At 38.6% G+C, this 26,435-nt stretch overlaps 1 protein-coding gene across 7 annotated transcripts; it reads right to left on the bottom strand.

Moving 5' to 3' along the window:
- Positions 1-1,027: 1,027 nt before the first annotated feature.
- LOC106673846 (glutamate receptor ionotropic, delta-2-like) lies at positions 1,028-24,679 on the bottom strand. 7 transcript variants are annotated; one of them, XM_024229861.1, is made up of 17 exons: positions 22,777-23,170; positions 22,471-22,711; positions 20,749-20,900; positions 20,521-20,687; positions 16,546-16,812; positions 16,350-16,489; positions 14,340-14,513; positions 14,066-14,283; positions 13,741-13,952; positions 13,413-13,678; positions 13,216-13,358; positions 3,015-3,278; positions 2,813-2,949; positions 2,316-2,486; positions 1,768-2,255; positions 1,449-1,711; positions 1,028-1,390 (listed from the first exon to the last, which is right to left on the bottom strand). In XM_024229861.1, the coding sequence occupies exons 2-12, from the start codon at positions 22,479-22,481 to the stop codon at positions 3,232-3,234; spliced, it is 1,797 nt and encodes a 598-aa protein (XP_024085629.1). In that variant the 5' UTR covers positions 22,482-22,711; positions 22,777-23,170; the 3' UTR covers positions 1,028-1,390; positions 1,449-1,711; positions 1,768-2,255; positions 2,316-2,486; positions 2,813-2,949; positions 3,015-3,231. The 7 variants fall into 7 exon arrangements, with proteins under 7 accessions (XP_024085629.1, XP_014261673.1, XP_024085628.1 ...); XM_014406187.2 differs by lacking the exons at positions 1,028-1,390; positions 1,449-1,711; positions 1,768-2,255; ... (1 more) ...; positions 2,813-2,949; positions 3,015-3,278 and adding an exon at positions 23,753-24,679 and having other exon boundaries at positions 13,029-13,358; positions 22,777-23,061; XM_024229860.1 differs by lacking the exons at positions 1,028-1,390; positions 1,449-1,711; positions 1,768-2,255; ... (1 more) ...; positions 2,813-2,949; positions 3,015-3,278 and having other exon boundaries at positions 13,029-13,358; positions 20,749-22,386.
- Positions 24,680-26,435: the final 1,756 nt, after the last annotated feature.

Below are 26,435 nucleotides of genomic sequence, written 5' to 3'. Positions count from 1 at the left end.
TATGACCGGCGTGATACCCTTGGGGAAGCGAAGGATCGGACCACCTAGGCTGAGCCTATGGCGTCCCTCGAATGCGCATGGCAGGTGTAGGCTGAACTCGATAGGAGGTTTTTACCGTAGGCGGTGCTCCTCTAGGGGGTGGAGCGAATCCGGAAGTTTCTACGCTAGGGAATACCTAATACTCTGGGAGATAGAGGTGGCCTTCTCTATCTATGGAGCGTGCGGGAGACCGGGCTGATGTATTTCGGCTCAAGTAAGAATAACCCGTGCGCGGCTTACGGTTTGATGCTCAATGCAGACCCGGCCACTTGCAATGGACAAGCGGGGAGGGAGGTTGTCTTGGCCTTTCGGGGCTGAGCTGCCTCTACGCCAATGCTGCGGCAGTAACACTATTCTGTCGTATGAGAAGGTGCGTCAGCTCTCATCTTGAGAATCAAAACGTTCGATAAGGCCGGAAGGCTAGGTGCGGACGTTAAAGATCCTCAGAGTCCTTTTTAGGATGACCGAATAAACTGACCGGTTAGTAGTCCTACCACTCCTCTGAGTTCGGCCCTATCTAATTGCAGCGATGTTTTTGCCAGTCTTGGTCATTCAACAGCATAACATCCGGGCCTTAACATGGCCAGCCGAATCTCCAGACTTGATCCCAATCGAGCATTTATGGGATAACCTCAAAAAACGATTAAGAGCTCGTCCATCTTGATACACTCCACGACCTTGAAAGGACTCTTCGTGAAGAATGGGCTAACCTCCAGCAAAGAGACATTTCCAGACTGGCAGAAAGTATGCCGAGCCGCCTTCGAGATGTAATTAAGGCAAGAGGAGAAATACGCAATATAGAAATGTTAACTAAAAATCTAATTAAAACAAATTTTATCTGTCCGTTTTTTTTTCATTTTTATTTTTCATTTTTCATTTTCTTTAGCAATTTACATTTTTTTAAAGTTTTTAGATAAAGACTCAATTATTAAACGTGAAACTTTTATTAATATATACAAATCAAGTTATATTACAAGTGGGCAGAATTTTTAGCCTGTCATTGCATTTTTAATCCTCATAATAAAATGTGTGCATGTATTAACAGATGTAACAGGTTGTCAGAATTGTTCGTATACATAGCCTGGTTTCTAAATTAAATCTCTATGAGATTTTAACGCGCCGGACCTTTATTATTTGAACCTTAACGGTTCGTTGTCGTATGTGAATTAGCAATTCTACGCCAAGTACGAAAATGGAAAAGACGACTCCTGCCAGGTAGATGCCCACGGCGATGACAACAGCTTCCAAAGTCACGTGCAGGAAGGTGATACTTCCGTAACAAGAGGGTGACATGGGGAACCAAAACCTCTTCGTTCTGTACGACAGGCCGTTCTCCTTGAGCCAGATAATACTGAAGAAAGAAAAAACAAGAATAATTTGACATAAAAGAAGAATAAAAGCACTACCACCCTCTGTTAAACAGTTCCTTGTTTGTAGAATTTCTGCCGACCATCCAACCGATGTGAAACGGATCTCTTGTTTCTATTTCGACGATTTCGCATTTTTCCGAATCGGAGAATTTCCGAGATATGTCCCAGTACGCGCCGAAGTCGTCGGTGCAGAACGCGAACCGTTTAGTCCTCATCATTTCTAATCCGGCATCGGCCGACATGACGCGACTTCTCTTTTCCAGCTGAGCTCGGGTCTCGGGTTTAAAGAAAAACGCCCAGCTCTGAGACAAAAAAAGGATCATGATTTACATATAAACTTTCATGGTTTTATGCTCACATTTCTATTCCCCGATAGATAATTAGCGTCTAAAATGCCTAATTCGAGCGAAGGATTTTTTACAAGCTGCTCGAGGGTCGGTACGGGGATCGGAACTGGTGTCAGGAGTCCGTGCATTATAGCAGCATTGTAGAATGTACTCACAAATAGTCCAAACAGTAGTAAAGCTATGCTCAAAATTCTCATCGAACATGTATTAGGAGTTTTCATTAATCCTGGAAAAGTTTTACTTCAATAAAGTAAATACATGTCAAAGACTGGAAAAGTTGCCTTGAAGTGCCATGATCCCTACGACGAAAATGAACCCAACGCCAGTTTCCGATGAATTTCCTTTACTCAATGATTTTCTGATGTATGAAATCGTTTCGTAAAAAACTACGAACAGCCCCATCGTAATGAACGTGTAAATCCAAGCCTCGGTGGAAAACGGCAGCATCAGAGCGTTGTAACTTCCCAAATATTTCTTCTGACGAAACATAAACACTATCCTGAAATATATCGTCTGAAAGGTCGAGTTTTGAAACTTTTACTCCAATTTTTATGAAAACCTCAACGTCGACAAAGAAACCAAGAATTTGACCACTTTCCCTCTGTCGTTCCTCAACTGTAATGGAGCTATAGAAACCTCTGCTTTGCCCTGAGACACTTCCCCGACCATCCCGTTCCAACTGCCATTACTGATTTGGTTGCCATACGAGGCAGATCTGAGAATGAATGTTCTAGAACAAAAAAACCCATTTATAAAAGAAACCAAATACCTCTTGATCTAAAATAAAATATTTGAATTTTTTTTACGAGGATTCACAACAGCAGAGGTTACAACAACCCTCGGAGTGGCGGTGTTTTTGAAAAAAAGCTCATGTCGGGTTCGAATGCCGGGCCGCTGGATTCGAACCCGGGACCTTTACCTTACAGTGATGGGCGCCGTTTCAAAGCCTAAACCGTTGCGGTCACGAACACCCCCAATATTTAAATTGAAATAATCCCAATATTGCCAGATCTGATTATTTTCATTGGAAAATTCCTTAATATTAAGATAAATTACTTGAAATTTAACAATTTCTGCAATTGTTGATGATACATGAAATGCTCCCTGTTGTATAACTCCGCTCGTGGGTAGTAAGTGGGGTCGTTATACTGGCGAGTGGTCTGGTAGTCGTTGTCTATTTTCACATCTGTATACTAAAAAAGAATGTTTGGATTTTAAAAGATTCCAGTGCCATTTATTTTAATTTAAAACCACTTACAAATGCAGCGGTTAGAGTGATACCTTCTAAATCGTTTTTTCTCTTTTGTTCCAAACGAAAATCCGACCTGCTCAAAACGCCGCAGTCGTACGCCTGAAGACTGTACTGTGGAGCGGTTTTGTAAACATCGTACAGAGAACCGTTCGCAAGTCGGAGGACGACATCAGAGCTGATTCCAAGAGGGAGAGACTTAAGATTTTTTAGAATGTCAATGCTTTCAGCAAACAGCAACCAGACAGCACTGATATTGAAGGTGTTCACGTCCTAAAACGTCATGAACTGTATAGGCTCATTCATCTAAGAGTAATCAAAAAAACATCTCTTTCATAATTTTTTAAAATTTGTTTGTATTACAGGGATTCAATACAGCAGAAGTCATAATAAACTCCAGAATTTGTCCGTTTTGGAAATAATTTAGGTTCGAATTGAGGGACTGAGATTCGAATCGGGAATTTTACAGCGTTGAGTCGCTGTCTTTCACCAGAGAGAGGAAGAGGGAGAGAGAGAGAGGGGGAGGGAGAGGAAGAGAGAGAGAAAGAGAGAGAGAGAGAGAGAGAGAGAGAGAGAGGGAAAGAGAGAGAGAGAGAAGTAGAGAGAGAGAGAGAGAGAGAGAGAGAGAGGGAGAGGAAGAGAGAGAGAGAGGGGGAGTCGTTTCGCAACTTTTTTGATTACGTATTTTCTTTATTAGGTTTTTTGTTAAGAAAAGATATTCATTTTATTAGTGCAATATGGGGAAAAAGTGTGTGTGTGAGAGAGAGAGAGAGAGAGAGAGAGAGAGAGAGAGAGAGAGAGAGAGAGAGAACAAGAAAGAGAACGAGAAAGAGGAAGAGTCATGTTTCACAATTTTTTATGATTATGTATTTTCTTCATTAGGGTTTTTGTTAACAAATATATTCATTTTATTAGTGCAATATGGAAAAAAAGTGAGAGAGAGAGGGGGTGAGAGAACCTGTTCCCCAATTTTTATGATATTTTCTTACTTACAGTTTTTGTTAACAAAAGATGTTCATTTTCCTTACAATTTAAATCCATGTACATTCCTTGAACATAGGAACTGGAAGAAACCAACCTTTTTCTGTCTTTTACTGCAATATTTACCAAAAGATTTCTATTTTTGATCATACTCGCTATTAGTTGTTTTGCATCTGTAAAAGCAAATCTTGTTCGCTTAAATGTTCACAGCAGAGATGCCAATTTTAGACCAACCGTCCCGATGGCAAAAGAAAACGTTGAGAACATTTATATTCTTCCGTAAAAAATATTTCGTAATGAAATGCTCCTTGCAGTCAGCCAAAAGGACGAAGCCGAGCATCAGAAGTGGCCAGTTCATTGCTTATTTCATTTGTGACCAAAAAGCGCGAATTAACCGACGATAAAGAAATTGTCCAATTATAACAAGAAATGGTTTTGATGTTAGATTGCTTAATGAAATATTTATTGTATGATTAAGGGCCGAAAACCTTTGATTTCTTATTTTACTGATTATTTATTATAAAACGATTCCTTTCTTATGGTCACATCCTGATAAGAAATATTTCATAAAATCAATAAAATCCGTTGTTTTCGGTTCAATAATTTTCCGGGTATATTAATTTATAATCTTATTCGAAATTAACGTATAAAAAAAAAATTCTTGCGAATTGTTGATTATTGTTTTATTATAATCTGTATACTTCCGCCATTCCATTCTCACCACCTGGGATTTTATGGCAGATTGGAAATTACTTTACCAGAGTTATCAGATTTTATGGCAATACAGGAGAATTTATGGACCAAAGGGATTTTCTAACAGTTTAATTTTTATTACGATATTTTATCTGTAGTATTAGATTTTTACTAACAAGGAGACACCCAAGTAGGTGGATCACGATTTAGAACATTTTTTTTTTTTTTTTTGGTGATTCCACACCAAAATATTCGACACGTATACGAATAGACCATGTTATTGCCATTTTTTTAAGTTGAATTTTTTTTCTTATTTATATTTTGCCTTTCTACTTGCTTAAACCAAGTATGTAAATGTATCATTTTAAGGCATTTTTTTTATGTTGATCGTAATATTAATATAGTAAAAGCTATCAAAGTTTATCAATAACCAAAAAATTCCAAAAGCTAAATATTTTTCAAGTAAACTAGTTCTTAAATTTTTGTTTCGCGAAATTAATTCGTTTTAGCACCTAGATATAAATTTATCGATTTTATGACACCTAAAATTTTTCCGATTTTTTAGAAGACGTTATCGGAATATCTCATTGTCAGATTCGTCAATTTAGCGTTACGAAACCTTTACGGAAACGCGGAAATCAACGCAAATTAATTTTTTGATAATTTCGAGGACTGCCTGATTGCCCAATCGTAGTACAAGCACTTTCTCAAAAGGTAGTGGACCGATTTTCATGCTTGATAATTCGTTTCAAAGAAATTGTCAAATGCATTTTTTAACTTTTTCAAACATTAAAATTGGACTATTATTTCCATTTAAAAAACGGCTAATTTCTGACAAAAATTTTTGCTATTTTGTGTATTTTCTTATTGAAATGTTTTATATATTTTTATGGTACATGTGGTTCAAAAGATATGTTCACGTTAAAATCCTATTACCCTTTTCGAATAAAAGCAGTTTCAATCAAATATTCCGATAACGATTTTTCAAAATTCTGAAAAATTGTAAAGGTTAAAAAATCAATGAATTTAACTTCAAAGAAAAATTTATTTTTACAGGCCACTACAGGTACTAAAACGAAATTTCATATGAGTTTCACGAAAAAAATTATGACCTCGTTTTTAGAGATTTTTTCTTAATTGATAAACTTTGGTAGCTTTTACTTTATTTCGATAACGAGTTCTCAAAGTTCGGAAAAATGTTATGTGTGAAAAATCAATTAATTTAATTTCAAACAAAAATTTATTTTTACAGGTCATTACAGTGCTAAAACGAAATTTCATATCAGTTTCAGGAAAAAAAATTATGATCTCGTTTTTAGAGATTTTTTGGTGATTGACAGCTTTAACGTTATTCCAATAACGACTACTCACAAATTCGGAAAAATTTTAGAGGTCAAAAAGACAATGAATTTAAATTCAAAAATTTCTTTCTGGGTTACGCAATTTCATATTAGTTTCTCGGAAAAAAATATGACATCGTTTTTTGAGATTTTTTGGTAATTGATAAACTTTGTTAGCTTTTACTTTATTCCAATAAGGACTTCTCAAAATTCGGAAAAATTTTAGAGGACAAAAAGTCAATGAATTTAAATTCAAACAAAAATTTCTTTCTGGGGTCACTTGAGGTGCTAAAACGAAATTTCATACTAGTGTCACGAAAAAAATTATGACCTCGTTTTTAGAGATTTTTTGGTAATTGATAAACTTTCTGAGCGTTTACGTTATTCCAATAACGACTTCTCAAAATTAGGAAAAATTCTAGGGGTCAAAAAATCAATGAATTTAAATTCAAACAAAAATTTCTTTCTGGGGTCACTTGAAGTGCTAAAACGAAATTTCATATTAGTTTCACGAAAAAAAGTGATAGCTCGTTTTTAGGGATTTTTTGGTACTAGTGGTAGTATTTTTTGGTGGTAGCTTTTACGTCCAATAACAACTTTTCAAAATTCGGAAAAATTCTAGGGGTCAAAAAATCAATGAATTTAAATTCAAACAAAAATTTCCTTCTGGAGGTCACTAGAGGTGCTAAAACGAAATTTCATATTAGTTTCACGAAAAAAAAAGTGATGGCCTCGTTTTTAGAGATTTTTTTGGTACTTGGTAGCTTTTACGTCCAATAACGAATTCTCAAAATTCGGAAAAATTCTAGGGGTAAAAAAATCAATGAATTTAAATTCAAACAAAAATTTCCTTCTGGAGGTCACTAGAGGTGCTAAAACGAAATTTCATATGTTTCTCGTAAAAAAAAGTATGACCTTGTTTTTAGAGATTTTTTGGTAATTGAAAGCTTTTACTTTATTTCGATAACGACTTCTCGAAATTAGGAAAAATTTTAATGGGTCATAAATCAATGAGTTTAAATTCAGACAAAATTTATTTTTGGAGGTCACTAGAGGTGCTAAAACGAAATTTCATATTAGTTTCACGAAAAAAATATGACCTTGTTTTTAGAGATTTTTTTAAGAAAGGTACCCGCAGTATTCTTTTCGCTCAAAGGATGAGGATATGTGGTCCTCAACTCGAAACACTTGTTGCTTAATGGAGTGTTAAGGTCGGACATGATATACGCTGTTAAATCAGACTTATCCAAATTACAACTCCATGCATTTTCTTCCAAGATTTAATTCTAACTTATTGCTCAGGCCTTTTTACCATACCATACCATACCATAGTGCTCAGGCTTTTTAACGAATGAATCGTATTTTTTCAAACTTAATTCTTCAGTATCCTCCCACTTTTTAGAAAATTATGCCTGTAATTATCAGTTGAAAAGAATCCAAACTTTCTTTCCCAGGGAACAACCACCCTTTGTTATTATTTATGAAATAATTCTTTGTGATGTTTCTCTTTCATCATTGAGAAGCTTGAGCATGATTACAGCTTTTTTCATGATTTACTCGATTTGTAACCACATCAATTATCTGGACAAAGTCAAATCCATCTATGAATTATTGAGCTAGGGTGATTCTTTGTTCCATCGGAGCAAAACTTGATTTAGCTTTAAAATATTTAGAGTAAGATTAAAGGCTTTAAAGTATAGTTTGCATATATTTGTCACAAATTATTTTATTTATTTATAATATCAATAATATCATTATATTATTTGGTAAATTATTTTTATTTATTTTGTTTACTTATTCGTTAAATGTAGTTATTAAGATCAACCTTATCTAATGAGAATGACCTCCTCTCGATACCATTATCTTCGAGACCTCTTGGCCTACTTAACTGATATTTTATGAATTTGTTGTTTAATGTTCAGTTGTGTTTCAATTTTTTTTTGAACAACAACGGTCAATTAGTACATCTGGTGTATGTGTATATCTGTGTATTGTAAATGTATGAGTGTGTATACGTGTATGTATACCGGATGGGCTGGTATTTATGTACATATGTGTGTGTATAATTAATTAATCATATTTACGATTGTTATTATTTTCATATCCCAAACTGCACGTAAAGATTCTGCAAAGAAGCAGAGGAAACACCAACACACCTACGAAGAAACTGGTGGTACTGCACTTGCCAGAAAGGAGGAAGTGTTTCAGGACATAAACGTAACCGTAGAAAAGATTCAACCGCTGAAACCCGGCATATTAATCAAGTTCCATGATGAACTAGGACTTACCGGTGTGCTTTAAGGGAAAAACAATTGCTTTTAAAAAGAGCAGCGTAATACACACACAGAATAATACAGCTACTTCTTGAAATCGAATACTGGTTTCTAACTTCTGTACCTTATTGTTTTTTGTGTGGTGTTTAGTGATCATTAGTTGATGATTATTCGGAGATCGTGAGGTGCGGTCTGCTGTGACGTAGGTTTTAGAAAAACATTTTCTTTATCGTGCCAACGTTTCGATCTTTATTGAGATCATCTTCAGAGCTCAAAGTGTTTGTTTTCCGTTATATGTGTCATTCTTGTCTGTCTCGGGCACTCTCAATACGACGGATTGAACCTACTCCATTCTCGCTAATAAATTACTTTCACTCTCTAGACTCCATACACTCAACCCAGAGTGCTCGATATTCCTCTAAGGTTGAGCCCCTTCCTTTCATTCTAATAAATGACATCCATTCCGTTTAAATATCATAAACACAAAACCTGATACAAAATTGGAAATCTACCCCAGAGTACTCGATAATCCTCGTGGTGGGGTAGAACCCACTCCGTTAATAATCAATTTAAAATCCTGAACCGTTTTGTATAGACCAAAGCAGCGAGGATAATCGGACCAGAATTATCTTAACGACCAAACTATATCTATATCAAAATAAAACATTATTTAAGATAAAAATAATTCATTAGATTTCATGGTCCGATTGACCAAATAACATGTTTCAATTAATTAATGTTTATGTAAGGTATTGGTTGAGATAAAAATGTCCGCGTCACAAGCGGGATTCGAACGCATAACCTTCGGCTAAAGACGCCGCTGATCTACCACTTGAGCTATCGTGACCTCGATCCACTCGGAAACTAAGTTCCCATCTCAACCGCACCTTTTTGAATTTTCATTCCTTTTTGCCATTTTTCAAATGTCGTGTAATCTATTTGATTCTCGGCGACAAATGAAATGGCCACGGAGAGCTTTAGTGAAAATATACTTCATTTAACTTATTAAATTCATTAGATTTCGTGGTCCGATTGACCAAACCAGCTCAAGTGGTAGAGCAGCGGCGTATTGAGACGAAGGTCGTGGGTTCGAATCCCACTCGTGACACTGACTTTTATATCCCAACTAAAAACCTTAATTAATTTAAACATATAAATAACAAAGCAATATCAACAATATAGCACATTCAAAATAAGAAGAAGAAGAAGAAAAATAACTTTATTCTGGGACTGGTGTCCCCTAAGAATAATTTACATGAAATAAATAAAGGAAGTTCCTTCTATGAAGTTAAAAGTAAAAAAAAAGATAGAAATCTTGGCACAATGTATACCAGTAAGGCAGGCCAAAAGAGAAAATTACGAGAATATTAAAAAAAAATACAAATGTTAAGTGAGGTCTCTGCTTGGAGGGAGAGGAGGTGATTATACAGGTGGGATTTAAAGGAGGAAAAGGAGGCAGCGTGACGAATAGAAAGGGGAAGGGAGTTCCAGAGTTTAGGGGCTCGGATCAGAAAGGATCTTTCGAAGGTATGGGTTGTATGTTGCGGAAGGATAAGGTCGATTGAGGATGGGCGGGTCTTACGAGTGAGATGTGAGGAGTTGAATTGGAGGGATTGGGTGATTTAAGGAGGACGAGTGTGGATGGACTGGAAAAGAAAGCAATTTAGGAAATACTATGCACGGAAGGAGGGGAAAGTTGGGAGTACAACCCCGACACCCGGGATCCCCGTGGGGTGCCGTATACAAATCTTACGCAACAATTCATAATACGCTTCCCCCTCCGAGAGACCACCGTATGCCAAACAGCTATAATCGAAGAAGGGAAGTATAAGGGAAGATACAAGGAGTTTGCGGGTGGAGAAAGGTAAGAGAAGCCAGGACTGACAAAACAGGCTGAGGGAGGCAATGGAATGGCGGGAAATTTGGGAAATGTGAGAATGCCGGGAAAGGTTTTGGTCAAAGACTACTCCTAGGTTTTTAACCGACGAGCAGAAGGGGATGGGATGGTTATTTAGCATGAGAGGTGGGATGCTGGGGAGGTAATTGAGGAGTTGCCTGGACCCGATAATTATAGATTTGGACGGATTGAGGAGTAGGGAATTTTTATGGGCCCCTTCGTTGATGGAGTTTATGTCTTTTTGGATCTTGAGAGTGGCCGAGTGAAGATCGGAAGGGTGGAAGGATTTGGGAGTCATCGGCATGTAGGTGATAGTTACAGGACTGGATGGAGTCAGACAGTTCGTTGATATAAATGGAAAAAAGGATAGGAGAGATGCTAGAGGCTTGGGGCACCGCAGATTTTAGAGGGAGGAAGGAGGACGTAAGGCCATTGGGAAGGGAGACAGCGTGGTGGTGATTGGTAAGGTAGGAGTGGAACCAACGGATGGTGCTGGAAGGAAAAAGATTCGAGTTTAGAGAGGAGAGAAGAGTGAGGGACAGAATCGAAGGCTTTAGGAAAATCAAGGACAAGAGTATAGTAAACTTTCCGTTGGTCCATTGCTAAGTGAAGGTTATTGGTAATTTTTATAAGTGCTGATTGGGTGGAATAACCTTGGCGGAATCCAGATTGGAGGGGGTTGAGAAGATGGGACTGTTCAAGGTGCCTGGAGACTTGTGCTTGGACTAATCTTTTTAGGGGCTTGACAGGTTTGAGAGGATGGAAATAGGACGGTAGTCTGTAGGGGAGGATGGGTTGGGGGTTTTATTGACAAGGTGGACAAGTGCTTTTTGCCTGGCTGTCGAAAAAACAGAGTTTTGGAGTGAGTAGTTATAGATGCGAAGTAGGACAGGTAGTAATATTGGGAGGCAGAGTTTAAGAAAATGGATAGGGATGCCATCAACTCCAAAGGCATTGGAGTGGGATTGGTTATGGCCTCAAGGACTTCGGCTGAAATAGAAGTTAGACGAACTGAATGAGGGACCAGAGGGAGCGGGTATGGGGACAGGCATTGATGAAGAAGAGTTAGGCGAGACAAAGTGGGTGTTTAATTCTTCAGGGAAGACAGGATAGGAAGATGGTGAGTTGGGTAGGCGACATATGCCAATGTTACGAAGGAGCTTCCATATTGCTTTAGGATTAGGAGTGGTGGAGAGTGCCTCTTGGTAATGAAGGGCTTTGGCTCGACGGATATAGGATTGGGTTTTATTGCGAAGGGCTCGAAAGGAAGAGTGGTCTTCAGGAAGTTTAATTCGACGAAAGCGCCTTCTTGCCGCTTCCCGTCTTTTAATTAAGGCTCTAATTTCGTCGTTTAACCAGGAAGCAAGAGGACGACGGATAGTGTGGGTTTTTAGGGGGGCATGCTTGTTAAGGATATTGAGAAGATTGGAGGTCAGGAAGCCGACCATGGAATCGATTGATGAGCCAAGGTAAACGTCGGCCCACTCGACCGACTCCTCAAAACCAGTTTGATTACAGAATTGTATTATTATTATCCGGAATAAAAGAGTTTTAAAATTCAAAACAATTTTAGTTATCTATGTTTTATCTTGTTAACAGCTCGTGAAAAATACATTGCGAAAGGTGGAGAGCATTACGAATCAAAATTAAAATAGTTTAATAAACTCATTCACAATTTTCTGAAGTATTTTATTTTTATTCTTATTAAATCTTTCGACCTTACCGATTCTTCAACCAAGGCTTCTTTTCTTTTCCTTCGTCAATTTTTTCATATTTGAACAAAGTAATTCAACAAAAAGCAGTTACACCTCTAAAAAGGATATTAAATGGAGTACATTTTCTGAAATTAGCTGGTCTCCAGGTTTGGAAATAGTCGTTTAGAATCAACATAGTAAGTTTTTAAACTTTGGCAAAAAAATATTTTTTAAATTAATTAAGGTTTTTAGTTGAGATAAAAAGGCAGTGTCACGAGCGGGTTTCGAACCAACGACCTTCGGCTAGATCTCTAGTTTTATCTCAAGTAAAAACCTTAATTAATTGAAAGATATTAATTGGTCAAGCGGACCACGAAAACTAGTGAATTTAATAAGATAAAATGAAGTATATCTTCACTAAAGCTCTCCGTGGCCATTTCATTAATCGCCGAGAATCAAATAGAGCATTTTGAAAAATGGCAAAAAAGGAGGGAAAATTCAAAAAGGTGCGGTTCAGATGGGAAGTTAGTGCCCGAGGGGATCGAAGTCACGATAGCTCAAGTGGTAGAGTAGCGGCGTATCAAGCCGAAGGTCGTGGGTTCGAATCCCGTTCGTCACACTGACTTTTTTATCTCAACTAAAAACCTTAATTAATTGAAAGATATTAATTGGTCAAGCGGACCACGATAACTAGTAAATTAAATTTTTTTTAAAGTTCTCTCTACTAAAACGCTTATTTTCCGAAGGTTTATAAGTTTAATATTAATCACATCTTGGAAATTTAACGTAGATTTCAATTGTATCAACGGATTTGTCCAAAACTTGTCAGTTTTGTAGTTATCAATGTTTATTTTAAGCAATGTCATGAAATCTTGAAAAATCAGATAAATTGAAATAACTCCGAAACTGTTGAGATTAGGACCATAGTTAATTAGGACTTTTTGGTTAGTTTTTGATTGTAGAATCTACTGGCAAAGTTTGTAGTACGAGTAGCTGAACACCCTGTATAGCTTTACAATCAGGTCATCATCCACCAAGCTGAGGGCTTTGTTTCAAATTGGACTTGTCCATGAATTTTAATATAGATTTATGATTGGCTGTATTAAAGTAGCTTTAAGGAAAATAAAACTTGTACTGTTCATAGTTTTATTTCACGCATTACTACAGATTAAATTTTTAGTCGTGTTATGTATTATTCTGCTTTCTATCCATGAAAATGAATTTTTCTTTGGATTAGAGTTCAATTGATCTTTCTTATTATTTCAACAATAGTTTTTTGTCTTAAATGAATTAATTTCTCCGTGGCGAGTATGAGGAGGGACAAAATTATACCACCAAGGTAGATTCCCAGGGCGATGACGATGGCTTCTAGCTTCACGTGCATGAAGGCGATGCTGCCGTAACAAGGAGGAGAGCTTGGGTGCCAGATTTTCCTCGTCCTTTCCGATAAGCCGTTCTCCCTGAGCCAGAGAATGCTAGAAAAATTGAGAAATTTAGTATTGGGCAGAAACGGTCAAAAATACACTCACGCTTGGGTGAATATCTCCTTGACGGATGTGTTCCTCGGGACTGGCAAGGACATAGGAAAAGCCGGTACACCATCAACCTCAGCCAGCTCGCATATCTCCGAATCGGTATACAAACGAGATATTCCCGAATAAAGCGGAATGTCGTCGCCGTAAAGTGCGAACCTTTCAGTCTTCACCCGATCCAAGCCGTCGGCGAGGGACATGATGTAATTTTTTGTATGTTCTATCTTGGCTTGGGTCTCCGCATCGAAATACAATTGCCAATTCTGAAAAAGCCTAGTATTCAACTGTGCCTTTCTTTTTTTCGTTTTCTTAATCATTTATTTACCACTTTATGCGTAACGTGGGAAATGTTGATAACGCCGACTCCCATGTACTTAGTTCTAACGAGCTGCTTCATAGTCTGTATCGAATTCGGCGCCGGTGTGAGGAGACTGTTCAACACGGCGGCATTGTAGTACGTAATGACCAACAAACCAAGGAACAGTACGAAAACGCTCAAAATCCGCACAGAACAAGTAGAAGGATTATGCATCAAACCTGCAAGCATGTCACCTGTAAAATTCTCCCAAGACTCAACTTTCTGTCTTCATCCATTAGTGACCAAATTTCTGTCGACAGTTTACTATCACAACCAACGATCAAATATCAACCTTGTTGTGCCATTATTCCTATTATGTACAGAAAACCCTCGCCGTTTTCCAAACGATTCCTTTTCGAGAACGATCTTCCGGCGAATACAATAATTTCGTATACAATGGTGAACAAGACCAAGGTGATGAACGTAGAGATCCATACTTCATTTGAAAATGGAAGGGCTAGGGCTTTAGTAGTACCGAGAACCTTCGGTTGGCGAAACACGGAAATAAACCTGAGAAAAGTTCGTTAAACAGATTTAAGCTGATTTTATACCTTTCTTCTTTGTACCTTATATACCACAATGCCGGCAAGAAGTTGGCTTCACTCCATCGTTCTTCCCTCGGCTGAACAGGGGTTAAACCGATGTCCGCCTTACCTTTGCCGAGGTCGCCAACTAAACCGGTCATTTTACCAGTTTGAGTGTCCCTGTAGCCCCACGTGGAGGATTTGATATGCTTCAATCTCAAAAAAAGACAAAAGTTAAAAAGACCTAATTAATTTATAAAATAAAATAAGATTTTGAAAAAAAGAAGACCTCGAAACTAAATTATTAATGATTAATTCAACCTAGCAATTTCTGTCACGGTCGAATCCGTTTTATTCTCTTAGCTGATTTTCCTTAAGCATTTAGATATCCTTTATTAAAGCTGTCCATCGAAATTTATTTACTTAAGCAAAACAAAGTGGAATATGCAAATATTGCTTTCATTTCTTGAATTCTGATTTAGCTGTGATACCATCCTATTTCGAGTCCGACTAGTTTATTTGATATGCCGATACAACCTGGATTTATGCGACGCAGTGGAGTAAATATGAGTGTACACCTTCCCAAAAAGGGCATCATATTCATTACATACCTATTTAATTCTTTTCATCCTACACCCTACTTCCCTACAGTTTGGAAACATTCGTATATCCGAAAACCAGAAAAAAACCAACATATTATACTACTTCATGTAGACCAATAAGACTACCACCCACTTTAGGCAAAGTTATAGAATAACTCTTATTGAAAAGAATTCTTCCAATCCTAAATTCTCAAAATACAATCTACGACCATCAATTTGGCTTGACTCAACTATCCGGTACCATGGTACATGGTAGACATTATTTCCTCGTCCCTTGACATGTGGCAGTTCTGGGCCTTTCTTGACGTAGACCGATCTTTTAATCGAGTTGGGACCCGGGCTGGCTGTTCATGTCGAGGGCATCTTTCATCAAGGCAGTTCCTTTTCAGTATATTTCCCACACCATGTCGGTGCTCATCAGGGCAGCGTTTTTGCCCCCACACTATACCAAGTGTACACAGATGATATTCCATTACATCGTAAAACCGCCACGCTAACATTTGCAGAAATAACAGCAATTCTCTCTAGTAACTCCGATCCATTTTCACCCGAAATTCCCACTGGGGCGTCGGAGACCGTAACGGTTAAGGGGTTGAAACATCAGTCATCCCTTCAAGGTTCCAAGGTTGCAAGGTCCCGGGTTTGAATCCAGCGTCTCTGCATTCGAACCCGACAATGGGATTTTTTCAGAAACACCGACTCCATGGGGGGTTGGTATGACCTCTGTTGTTGCGAACCCTCGTAAAAAAATTAATGCAGACAATCTTCCTCACTACCTCCACACTCCAAACAGCATCTCTCAATCCGATTGGATTTAAGTAGAGTTAATTTAATATTACTCTCCCAACTGCGGACAAGGTGCGGTACCTCGGACTGTATATCGACGAACGATGTGCTATGTTCACACACGACTGAAACTTCCAAAAGTTATGACACGATACAGCTCTTTTCCACGACTTCTTGACAAACGTTCTGATTAACCTCTCATAAATAAAAGGCTGATTTACAACACCATTGTAAAGCTATGGACTTAAGGACTGGCGTTCAGTCTAACGTTCCATCTGCCACAGCCAATCTGCCCAATGTTACGAAAAATCCTTGATGCTCCGTATTACGTATCAAACGGAAGCACATACAGACTTAAACATTACATCCGTCCAAGATGAAATTTACTTCCGTTATCGAAACTTTCACAAAAGCGCCCTCAAATCAGCGCACCTAAAAACTCACATTCCAACGAATCCCTCCTGCACCTCCTCGTCGACTGAAGAGACGATGGCGTCAAGATCTCCTACGCAGTGATAGTGAAAGTGATATTACCAGAATCTGCTCTTGACTTTAATGCTTGTATATATTTCCCCTTACCGAATTGAAGGTGTACTATAAATTTTTTAAAAAAGTGCGTACATAGATAGAAAAGTGATGTTTTATAATAGTTAGGAAATGTTACTTGTAGTTCAGCCACATCTGCAAGAATTGGTGGAAGATTATATACGGCCTAGCAAACACATCAAACTCAGGGTAGTAAGACGGGTCGGTCAATAATCGAGATATATTTTTGAAGTCGCCGTCCAGTTTCAGATCTACAATCTAATTCAAGTTTTTCTTAGATATTTTCAGCGTGTAAAAACAAAATTAAAACCGACCACAATGCCGCCTATTAGAGTGACGCCGTCTAAACTGGTCCTTTTCGCCTTTTCCAAACGGAAATCCGTCTTGTTCAATACGCCGCAGTCGTACACCTGAAATCTGAAGCGAGGGGCGGTTTTGTATATGTCGTATAGGGAACCGTTTCCAAGACGTAGGACGACGTCCGAGTTGATTCCCAACGGAAGAGCCTGTAATGCTTGCAGTATTTCAGGGCTGTCAGCAGACATCAACCAGACGAAACTGTCATTGAAGGCGTTCACATCCTAAAACATTATAATTTCAACGTACTTTCACAGTTTATTTTAGTCTGCATATTCTCTATACTTCGCAATGTCAAACTTGTATCGTTTCTCGCCATGTTCGGTGATAAGTTTGTGCGAATTCAGTTCGTGAAAGTTGGAAGGATTGTGTCGATGTTATTGTTGCCTATAGCTCTTTGTTTTTTGTTCTTCCGATATGTCTTTATGTCTATGTATGAGCTGTTGTAGCCTAACGGTGTTTTAGTCAATCAGACGAGTTCTGATGTTCAATGTCGGTTTTTAACCAAAATTATTATTATAAACTGAAGATTGCAAAAAGCCGAAACGCATTTGACAGTCCAAAACGTCAAAATGAGCAGACCAAAAGGATCAAAAACGACCTAACTACAAATTAATACTATAAAATTATTTTTCCACGTACTTCTATATAATTGCAGTTTTTCAGTTAATCCGACTTTGTTTTAATTCGAACAGAGCTCAGTACCAATTGGTTCAGACTAATGGTAATCTCAAGCTTGTCAGACTCGTAATTTCTCGTAATTGAAAGACTAGTTTGTAACCTTCTTCCTTCAATGACCTCTGTTTCTAGCTGGAGTAGAAAAGTACCTAACAAACTTATGTGTTTGAAAATCTTGTATTTTGGAATACTGTAGAGTGATAGTATTAAAGCAGATGGACATGTCGCTTGGCGGAGGGTAAAGGTTAGACTTAGGATGCTTCCTTGAGGTACATCAACTCCAACAAGGAAGAAAGAGGAAAAACTAATAATACCTATCGGACAGGTATGATCTTTGGAGAGATCGAGGAGAGTACAGCCTTCAATTTGGTAAACGGTAGCCACTGACGGCTCCAAAACCGACAAGGGTACGGGAGCTGGGATCTTCGAGATTAACCCCAAGACCGAACTGACCGTAAACCTAGGTAAATGTGCTACAGTTTTCCAATCTGAAATTATAGCATTGAACAATCTGGAGAGATCATCAATTACCTGGTTGATGTTTGCGAAAAGCCATAAACATAATCAGGTGTGTTACTAAAGTTCGCTATGGCTCACACCCTAGCATTGCACTTTTTCTCTATAGAGCACTGGTACTTTCAAGACTGGATTATGGATCATTATTGTATGGAGATGCTGCAAACACTCATTTGGCTAAATTAGACAAAATCCAGTATAAATCCCTCAGAGTAAGCTTGGGAGTTATGAGATCCACGCCAATTAACGCTCTTCAAGTGGAAGCTAAGGAGATACCTCTCACTCATCGTAGGTCCTGGTCACGGGTAGATTTTTATCCTCTCGTATGCTAATCGAAAACCACCCCATTGTCCTCCACATCCGCCAACTTGCTACTGCCTCCAATACCAGCAATTTCTGAATAAGAAATCCCCCTTGCTATCTACTCTTTTTCTGAAACTTTCCCACTTGATTATCTCTGTGCCTCCAACGTCCAACCACCCAAAGTTCCTTACCAATCAATTTCCACTACTGGTCCCTAACAAATTTGCTATTCCCGATCCCCTTTCTATTTCCAACTGGTCCTCCTTCCCTCCATACATTGAGGAGGCATCTTGTAGGGGCTATTGCGAAGAGGCTCTAGCCATTTATTCAGATGGTTGCAAATCCGACAACGGTGTGTGCGCAGCCTTCCATATCCCAGCTAGTTCCTTCTCAAAACAATTCAAACTTTCCCACATTGCCTCCCTTTTCACCGCTGAAGCTCTAGCAATCTTAGAATCCCTAAAATATGCCCAATCAATTAATCCCCATAATCTAATTATCTTTTCCGACAGTCAGAGTGTCCACAATTCTAACCACCCTTTAATATCTCATACATTTAACACCACCATTCAACTAACCAATAGAGGCACCGTAGTGCACATAATTTGGACTAAAGGCCACAGCAACAACAAATTTAATGGTGAAGCGGACCGGCTGGCCAAGACTGCAGCCTCCGCTGGCATTCCATGCTCTATTATCTCCCCTAGAGATCTTCGAGCCCACATAAACAGTTACTGCAGGCTCCGTTGGCAAAATGAATATTCCGCCAGCACAAAAGGAAAATTCTATAAATTCATCCAACCTATTATTCCTACCTTCCCTTGGTTCCGATCTTACAATAGTCCTCGCCATTCCCTCGCCTCTATAATTCGGCTTCGCCTAAACCACAATTGTCTTCCCTCCCACCTCTATAAAATAATGTCCTAGATTCTCCTTACTGTTCCTGCGACCCCGTCTTGCATAGTTGATTCCAACCATATTTTACTAGCCTGTCCCAATACTTCCATCAACCGAGAATCCCTCTACAACACTCTAATTTCTAATAATATCCCTCTTCCTACCTCAATATCCGTTATACTCTCTTTTACCCGCAATCCCAAAATAATTTCCTCTCTCTCTAAGCTCCTAGGCCCTGACGGAAGTCAGTGACACTAACGACCTGCCCTGGCATGGGTCTCTGGACATTCGGGGCATAGATGCAACGAAAAGGTTGACATGCTGGCCAAAAAGGGGGTCAACATGGACTCTCTTGGTCCTGAACCCAACTGTGGTTTAGCATCCTGCCACCAAAGAAGGTACATCTTAAAATGGATCTTTAATGAGTCCAAACCCTGGTGGAATAAAACCACAGGTATGAGGAAGGAGAGATTCATAGAAGGACCATCCGCAAAACTTACAAAGGAATTACTGGAAGGCAACCACAACCGAACCAGTATTCTTGTTGGATTCCTGACGGGGCACTGACACTTAAGAAAGCACAGGAGTACAGACAGAAGTAACACTGTGCAGATACTGTAAGGAAGAGGAGACCGCTGAACACATTCTATGTTTTTGTGAAGGTCTGTGTAGGTGCAGGTTCTTGCAACTTGGACAAGAAAAACCACAAGCAAGATCCTTCACCAAGGTGCCGCTGGTAAAGCTGTGGAGGCTGGTTAATAACCTGAAGCTGGCCACTGAGTTATAAATAACAGGGGAGCAAAATAGATCTAATCAGGCCGAGGTGATGTGGGCCTTGTGGCCGATAGCTATAGCTATCCCTATTCCTACGAGATCCAAATTTGTGGTTAAATATTAGATTTTGGAAGTTTAGGTGGGATCTGACATCTGACGAGAATTTTCTTTAGTAGTTTAAATATAGGAAGTAGGCCTGTTCGAATTCCTTGGGGTAGAAGGTTTATTGAGTTTTGGAATCATTGTAAGTCCTAAATCCAGAGTAAAGGATTCAAAGAACTGAATTGAAAAGGTAGGTTAGAATTAGGAAAGTTACATAGTATTTTGGGTGTTATTGATCTTATTCTACGCTAGGTAATTCATCGATAATTTTTGATTTCAGTTAGAGTGATTGGTTTCGGAGGAGCCTACCTTGCACCCTATAAGGTTATACCTAGGATTCTACCATGCGATACTCCCGCTTTGAAAAGGAAGAAAGATGAAAGATCTCCTGATAGGTCTTTTGGTCTGATTTGATATTATCCAAGTAACCTCTAAGCTGATCGCTTGGGCATTGTATGTTGTCTAAGGTATTACAGAGTCCGTTTTGTTTACTTAGTGTTATTGGTAGTGATGTCCATTGTCAACAGAGTTTCTTGGGTGTCTGTGGCGTTTTTATTAATGACTTGGTTTTTGTGATATTTTGGGTGATCTGATGTTTTAAGGATGCGGTAGAAAATCCAGGACGTGTAAAATAAGAATGGCCAAATTTGAGGTCTACTTACGCATAGTTCAAAAAGATTTTTCATATTTTTTTCGCAGTTTAAATTCATGTAATATCCTTGGGTGACATAGAGTGATTCGCCGAAGTTAGTCTTTTTTCCGTTAGGTATGGCGATATTTACCATAAAATTTTTATTTTTTATTAAATTTTTTGTTAATTCTTTTGCTTCTGGAAATAAGGCGTTTTTTTTGAAAAATTTATGCTATTTATTTTAAATATTCGCACTTACCTTCTTTGTTACATAGATAAATGTTAAGTACATGTACATTCTTTGATTGGAAATAGTTCGTTATGATGCGTTCCTTGCATTCCGCCAATAAGACAATGCTGAGCATAAGAAGTGGGCTGTTCATGGTTTCACGGAGTTGTGACAACTTATCCCTGGAACGGATTTATTAATGAATTGTTAGAGAATCAATGAGCTTTGTGAATACATAAAAAGGCAAGCAAAGGGGGTAGAACGTCCCATTAACGTATGCGATAAATGAAATCGTTTATTCAGGTTGTTAACGGCCATTTTGGTTTGAAATTTTCATTTAGGTTCGATAGAAAATCTTTGATGTTAAAATGGAAACTGATTCTAAAAGGAAAGCACTCTTGAAACCCGAACACTTAAATATTTGACAATGTCAAAGTGTTTGTCCTAAATGTAATATATTGTACAGCAGATCTAACTGAATATCCTTTTGCCGCAGTGGTGTCTGAACCATAAACAGTTTGCCGTTCAGAAGCGTAAATGTTCATTTGGAAGACATGATGGCAAGAGATGATGAACAAATCCTAGATGGTGTCACAAATAATACATAAGTAGTAGGAAATAGACAGTTCTGGGATCGCCTCACACGTCATCACGCCTCACTCATGGGGTCTGACGGTGTATAGATTTCTGCCCCCCCCCCTTTGGAGATACTGCCTCGGTCAAAGTCCAACTTTTCGGGACCGCTTCACACGTCATCACGTTTGACGGGGTGCACTAGCGCATCTGGTGGCTTTCTGGGACCGCCTCGGTCAAGGTCCCAATTTTTGGGACCGCCTCACTCGCGGGGTCTGACGGTGTGCCCACTTCCGACCCTCTTTGGAGATGCTGGGACCGCCTCGGTCAAAGTCCAACTTTCTGGGACCCTCACACCTCATACGCTTCACTAGAGCATCTGGTGACCACAATGTGAACTATTAAAATCGGGGGTCTGATGGGATGTTACCTAGAAATGAAAAAAAAAGGTGACGTGGTTTTGTCAATGCAATCGTGGGATCTGATAGAACCCCGTTAAACGTGATGACGTGTGAGGTCGTCCCGAAAAGTTGGACTTTGACCGAGGTGGTCCCAGTATCTCCAAAGGGGGGGGGGGCAGAAATCTATATACCGTCAGACCGTGAGAGCACTGCTGATGGGAGACCCTCGGAAAACCTGATCCCTAGATATTTGGCCTCCTTGGAAAATGGGATCAGAGTCCCTTTTAGACTTGGAGTTTTTAAGCTTCCTATTGTCCTCTTCCTTGTGAATGGAATTATTGTGGTTTTGTGGGGGTTGATAGTTTGCTCCTCCCTTTTGCACCACCTGTCAACCAGATTGAGGTCTCGTTGTATACGATTCATCACGGTGTTTGCTTGACGGCCTTTTACTACTACAGCAAGGACGTTCGCATAGCCTAGGCAGTAGAATCCTTCTTGTTCCAACGTTTGTAGGAGTTCGTCTTCCAGCTTCGTCCACAGTAGAGGTTAGAGAACACCTCCTTGAGAGAATCCCCTGGCTTTCTTTGCCCAGATGGTCGCTCTACCCAAGGTGGATGTGATTATCCTGTTCCTTAGGCTTTCTTCCATCCATATGAAGACTCTTCCACACTCAACCCCAAACTACATGATGTACCTTGAAACATCACCAGACCTAATATTTGTAGTTATTTTGAACGTTCATTTTTCATTCGCTCGGGCATGTGTCCGGTATGCTTACCTTTGCTTCATGTGTCCGATCAAATTGATGGGGGGTCCGGCAAAGCAGCTCTCGCGTAGCAAGAACACTGTTGATGGGTGACCCTCGGAGCATCTGATCCGTAGATATTTGGCCTCTTTGGAAAATGGGATCAGAGCCCCGTTTAGATTTGGACTTTTTAAGCTGTTGTGTCCTCTTCCTTGTGAATGGAATCATTGTGGTTTTGTGGGGGTTGATAGATTGCTCCTCCATTTTGCACCACCTGCCAACAAGATAGAGAACTCGTTGTATACGATTCATCACTGTGTTTGCTTGACGGCCTTTTACTACTACGGCAAGGTCGTCCGGATAACATAGGCAGTAGAATCCTTCTTGTTCCAACGTTTGTAGGAGTTCGTCTTCCAGCATCGTCCACAGTAGAGGTGAGAGAACACCTCCTTGCGAGTATCCCCTGGCTGTCTTTGCCCGGATGGTCGCTCCGCCCAAGATGGATGTGATTATACTCTTCCTTCGGCTTTCGTCCATCCATTGGCACATCTTTTCCAAAACTCCACTATTTTTAATTGCTGTATGTAGAGAGACTGTTAGTTGTTGCATTGCTGAAAGCTCCCTCTATAACCATAAAAAGTGTGATAGCAATCTCCTTGTCCATTAGGGACATGGTTAAATTTATTAGGTTAGTTGCATAGTGTGTGTAAAGGTTGTGTTGAGAGTGAATGTGTTTATTAGCGTGAATGTGTGACGTGAGAAGGTCCATGGAATATCAAGTACCCATCGATCCTCAATTAGTTTAGTTGTACAGTATGTGTAAAGGTTGTGTTGAGAGTGAATGTCTTTATTAGCGTGAATGTGTGACGTGAGAGGGTCCATGGAATATCAAGTACCCATCGATCCTCAATTAGTTTAGTTGTACAGTATGTGTAAAGGTTGTGTTGAGAGTGAATGTCTTTATTAGCGTGAATGTGTGATGTGAGAGGGTCTATTCCATCGGCCTCAATTAGGCTATTTATGTAATATGTGTAAATAGGAGTGAATGCATTAAGTACAAATAGCTTTGGAATAGCAATTGAACTTCAGCACCACCAGAACTTCGGAGGATGGATGAATCTGACTGAGGTTTGCCCCCAGACTGCCAGATTCTCGAGTCTGCCAACAATTTACTGCAAATAAAAAAGCTGGAATCGCCGGGGGACTCCGAGAGTCAATAGTCTCAACTCGGCATATGTTTATATAGATATATGTCATGTGCGGATGTGAACCTACACACATCCAATCCAATCATTTTTCATTCATATTTAAGTACCTGGCCATCCAGAATCTCGACTGTCAAAAATTACTTCATTAGAGATTATTCACAAGCAATTGTTTTGGGCAGTGCTTTAGAACAATTGAATAAATTAGAAAACGAGATAAATTGCAATTTTTTCTTAACGTGGGACATTTATCCGACTTAGACGTTGCTAGAAGAAGTAACCACTTCCTTACACTCTCTGACAGACCGATCTAAAAACTTCGGGAAACGCAAAACTTTTTGTAGTATCGTCATACTACAAGAATAATCAATATTATTCTACCTACTGCAATATAGACCGACCGAAACAGTTTAAAAAGACAAACAGACTTAATCCATCAAAGTGACAAACAAAGATAACGCTGACACACGCACCCCACCCCTCTCGACTTTATAAAAGAGACTTGGCTTCACATAATGACTCAGACACTCTGAAGATGGCGAAATGCCGAACGCGGCTGAGACCAACCCGCGAGGATAGGTAGACGAAAATTATCGGTAACGACCAAATTACAAAAGGAGTTATCACAATTTAACAAAATTTATGTTGCTCTAAAATAATTCACTCGCCTTTCCCTACTTTTGCAGATTAGGATTAAACAGATTCATAATTGTCGTCCTAACTAACAATTAGAATTTTTAGAAAAGATAAAAACTTGATATGTGCGTTCCACCTGAGTGGACATGAACAGATGGAACGAGATCTGTGAAAATGGCTATTTCTGAATCATGTATGACAATGACAAGCTGACCAGGTCAGTATTTAGACGCAATTTTATCAAACAAAAATTCGTGATGACGAACAGGAAAATTCAGGATCTCATTCTCTTACTCTATACCAAACAAACCGATTTTTGTCGAATGTGGGGAAACCTCCTTTGCGGAAAAATCTTTAAAGATAAATCTGATATTAAAAATTACTTTTCTGAATGTGTTTATATGGATTTTCTGTAAATCTGACTTAGAAAACGTAACATTGGTCGATTATTTACGCAAAAAAATACATTAAAAAATTTATTTGTAGTTCAACTTTTCTACTTAATTCTTGTTCCATTCAAACGACCATTTTGCTGTGTAAATGATGTATAGTTTAAAATCGCAAATCATTGATAAATGGAACAAATTGCCCCCTTATCTTAATTAAAAACAAACTGTAAAATTATGCAACGTGCGGTTTGGAGAAGAGCCTACTGATTACAGTTATTAAAATATAGGCGATTGACAACAAGTTACGTAATTGCAGATCAGGATTTTCATTCAGCGATGACTTGCAAAAATAACGATGAAACGTAAAATTTCACCTGAGCACATTCTTAAATGTCTCTACACTTCAATGAAAGTAAATAAAACAATTGCTGGTTTAAAACTTTGACCGCCTCCGATCATTCTGGTCCGTCTATTCTCGCTTTTTTTAACCTGGCAACCGCGTTAGTGCATCATGGCGCTGACAAATTACAGCAATTCAAATAAAATGTCTTCAATTTATTTAATTGAAGATATGGCGCCACATTTGGTGATTACTTGCAAATATGACGACGAAACGTGACATTTCACTTCAGCTATTTCGTCAAGGTCTCTCCTCTGGATTCTTTTTTTTAATCCTTTGCAAAAAATACGATGTAGTTACACGTTTCATTTTGTAAAAATACTTATATATATTCTTATTTATTTTTGTTAAGGAAATTGAATACTTAAACAAATATGTCGGCTAAAACATTGACCGCCTTGGACCTTCTGGTCCGCCTATTCTCGCTGTTTCGACCTGTCAACCGCGTTTGTGCATAATGGAGCTGACAAATTACAGCCATTAAAACACAACAATTTGTCCTTCCATTTCGGCAATTGTAGATCTGGCGTCTCATTCCGCGATGACTTGCAGAAATAACACGAAAAGCGAAATTTCAGCTGAGTCGTTTCGACAAGGTCTCTCCTCTCGATTCTAATATTTTATCCTTTGCACAAAATTTTATGTAGTTACACGTTTCATTTTGTAAAAATACGGATGTGTATTTTTATTTATTTTTGTTAAGTAAATTTAATACTTAAACAAATACGTCGGCCAAAACATTGACCGCCTTGTATCCTTCTGGTCCGCCCTTTCTGGCTGTTTTGACCTATTAACCGTGTTTGTGCAAATGGAGCTGACAAATTACTGCCATTAAGACAAAACAATTTTTCCTCAATTTATTTATATTTTTATATTTATTTTTTTATTTATATCATTATATTTATATTTTTATTATATATCTGTATATTCATTCGGCGATGTCTCTAAAATGACGATGAAACATGAAATTTGACCTGAGTCCTTTCTTAACTGCCTCTCCTCTTTAATGAAGGTAAATAAAACAATTTATGCGTTATAACTTTGACCGTCTCCGGTGATCATTCTTGTCCGTCTGCTCTCGCTGTTTTGACCTGCCAGCCGCGTTAGTGCGTCTTCAATCTTGTTGGTCGAGTTGTTGATTATGAAATTTATTGGATTAGGAATACAAACTGAATTCTATTTCTGAATAGAGATACGACGATAAGAATTACCATTGATAACATATAATAATTAATATCTTGCATCTAATTTTAGCTTATGTACGTTTTCTCCAATATCTTTCGTTATTTTCAAGTAGGAAATTCAAACGACTATAATTTTGAATTTTTATTTACCCACAATATAAAGTAAAGGTTTTATATATATATA

This window comes from Cimex lectularius, unplaced genomic scaffold (assembly GCF_000648675.2).
Source record: "Cimex lectularius strain Harlan isolate CLEC.00 unplaced genomic scaffold, Clec_2.1 scaffold539, whole genome shotgun sequence".
Classification (NCBI taxonomy): Eukaryota; Metazoa; Arthropoda; class Insecta; order Hemiptera; family Cimicidae; genus Cimex; species Cimex lectularius.
This window is presented reverse-complemented; position numbering and strand designations above follow the sequence as displayed.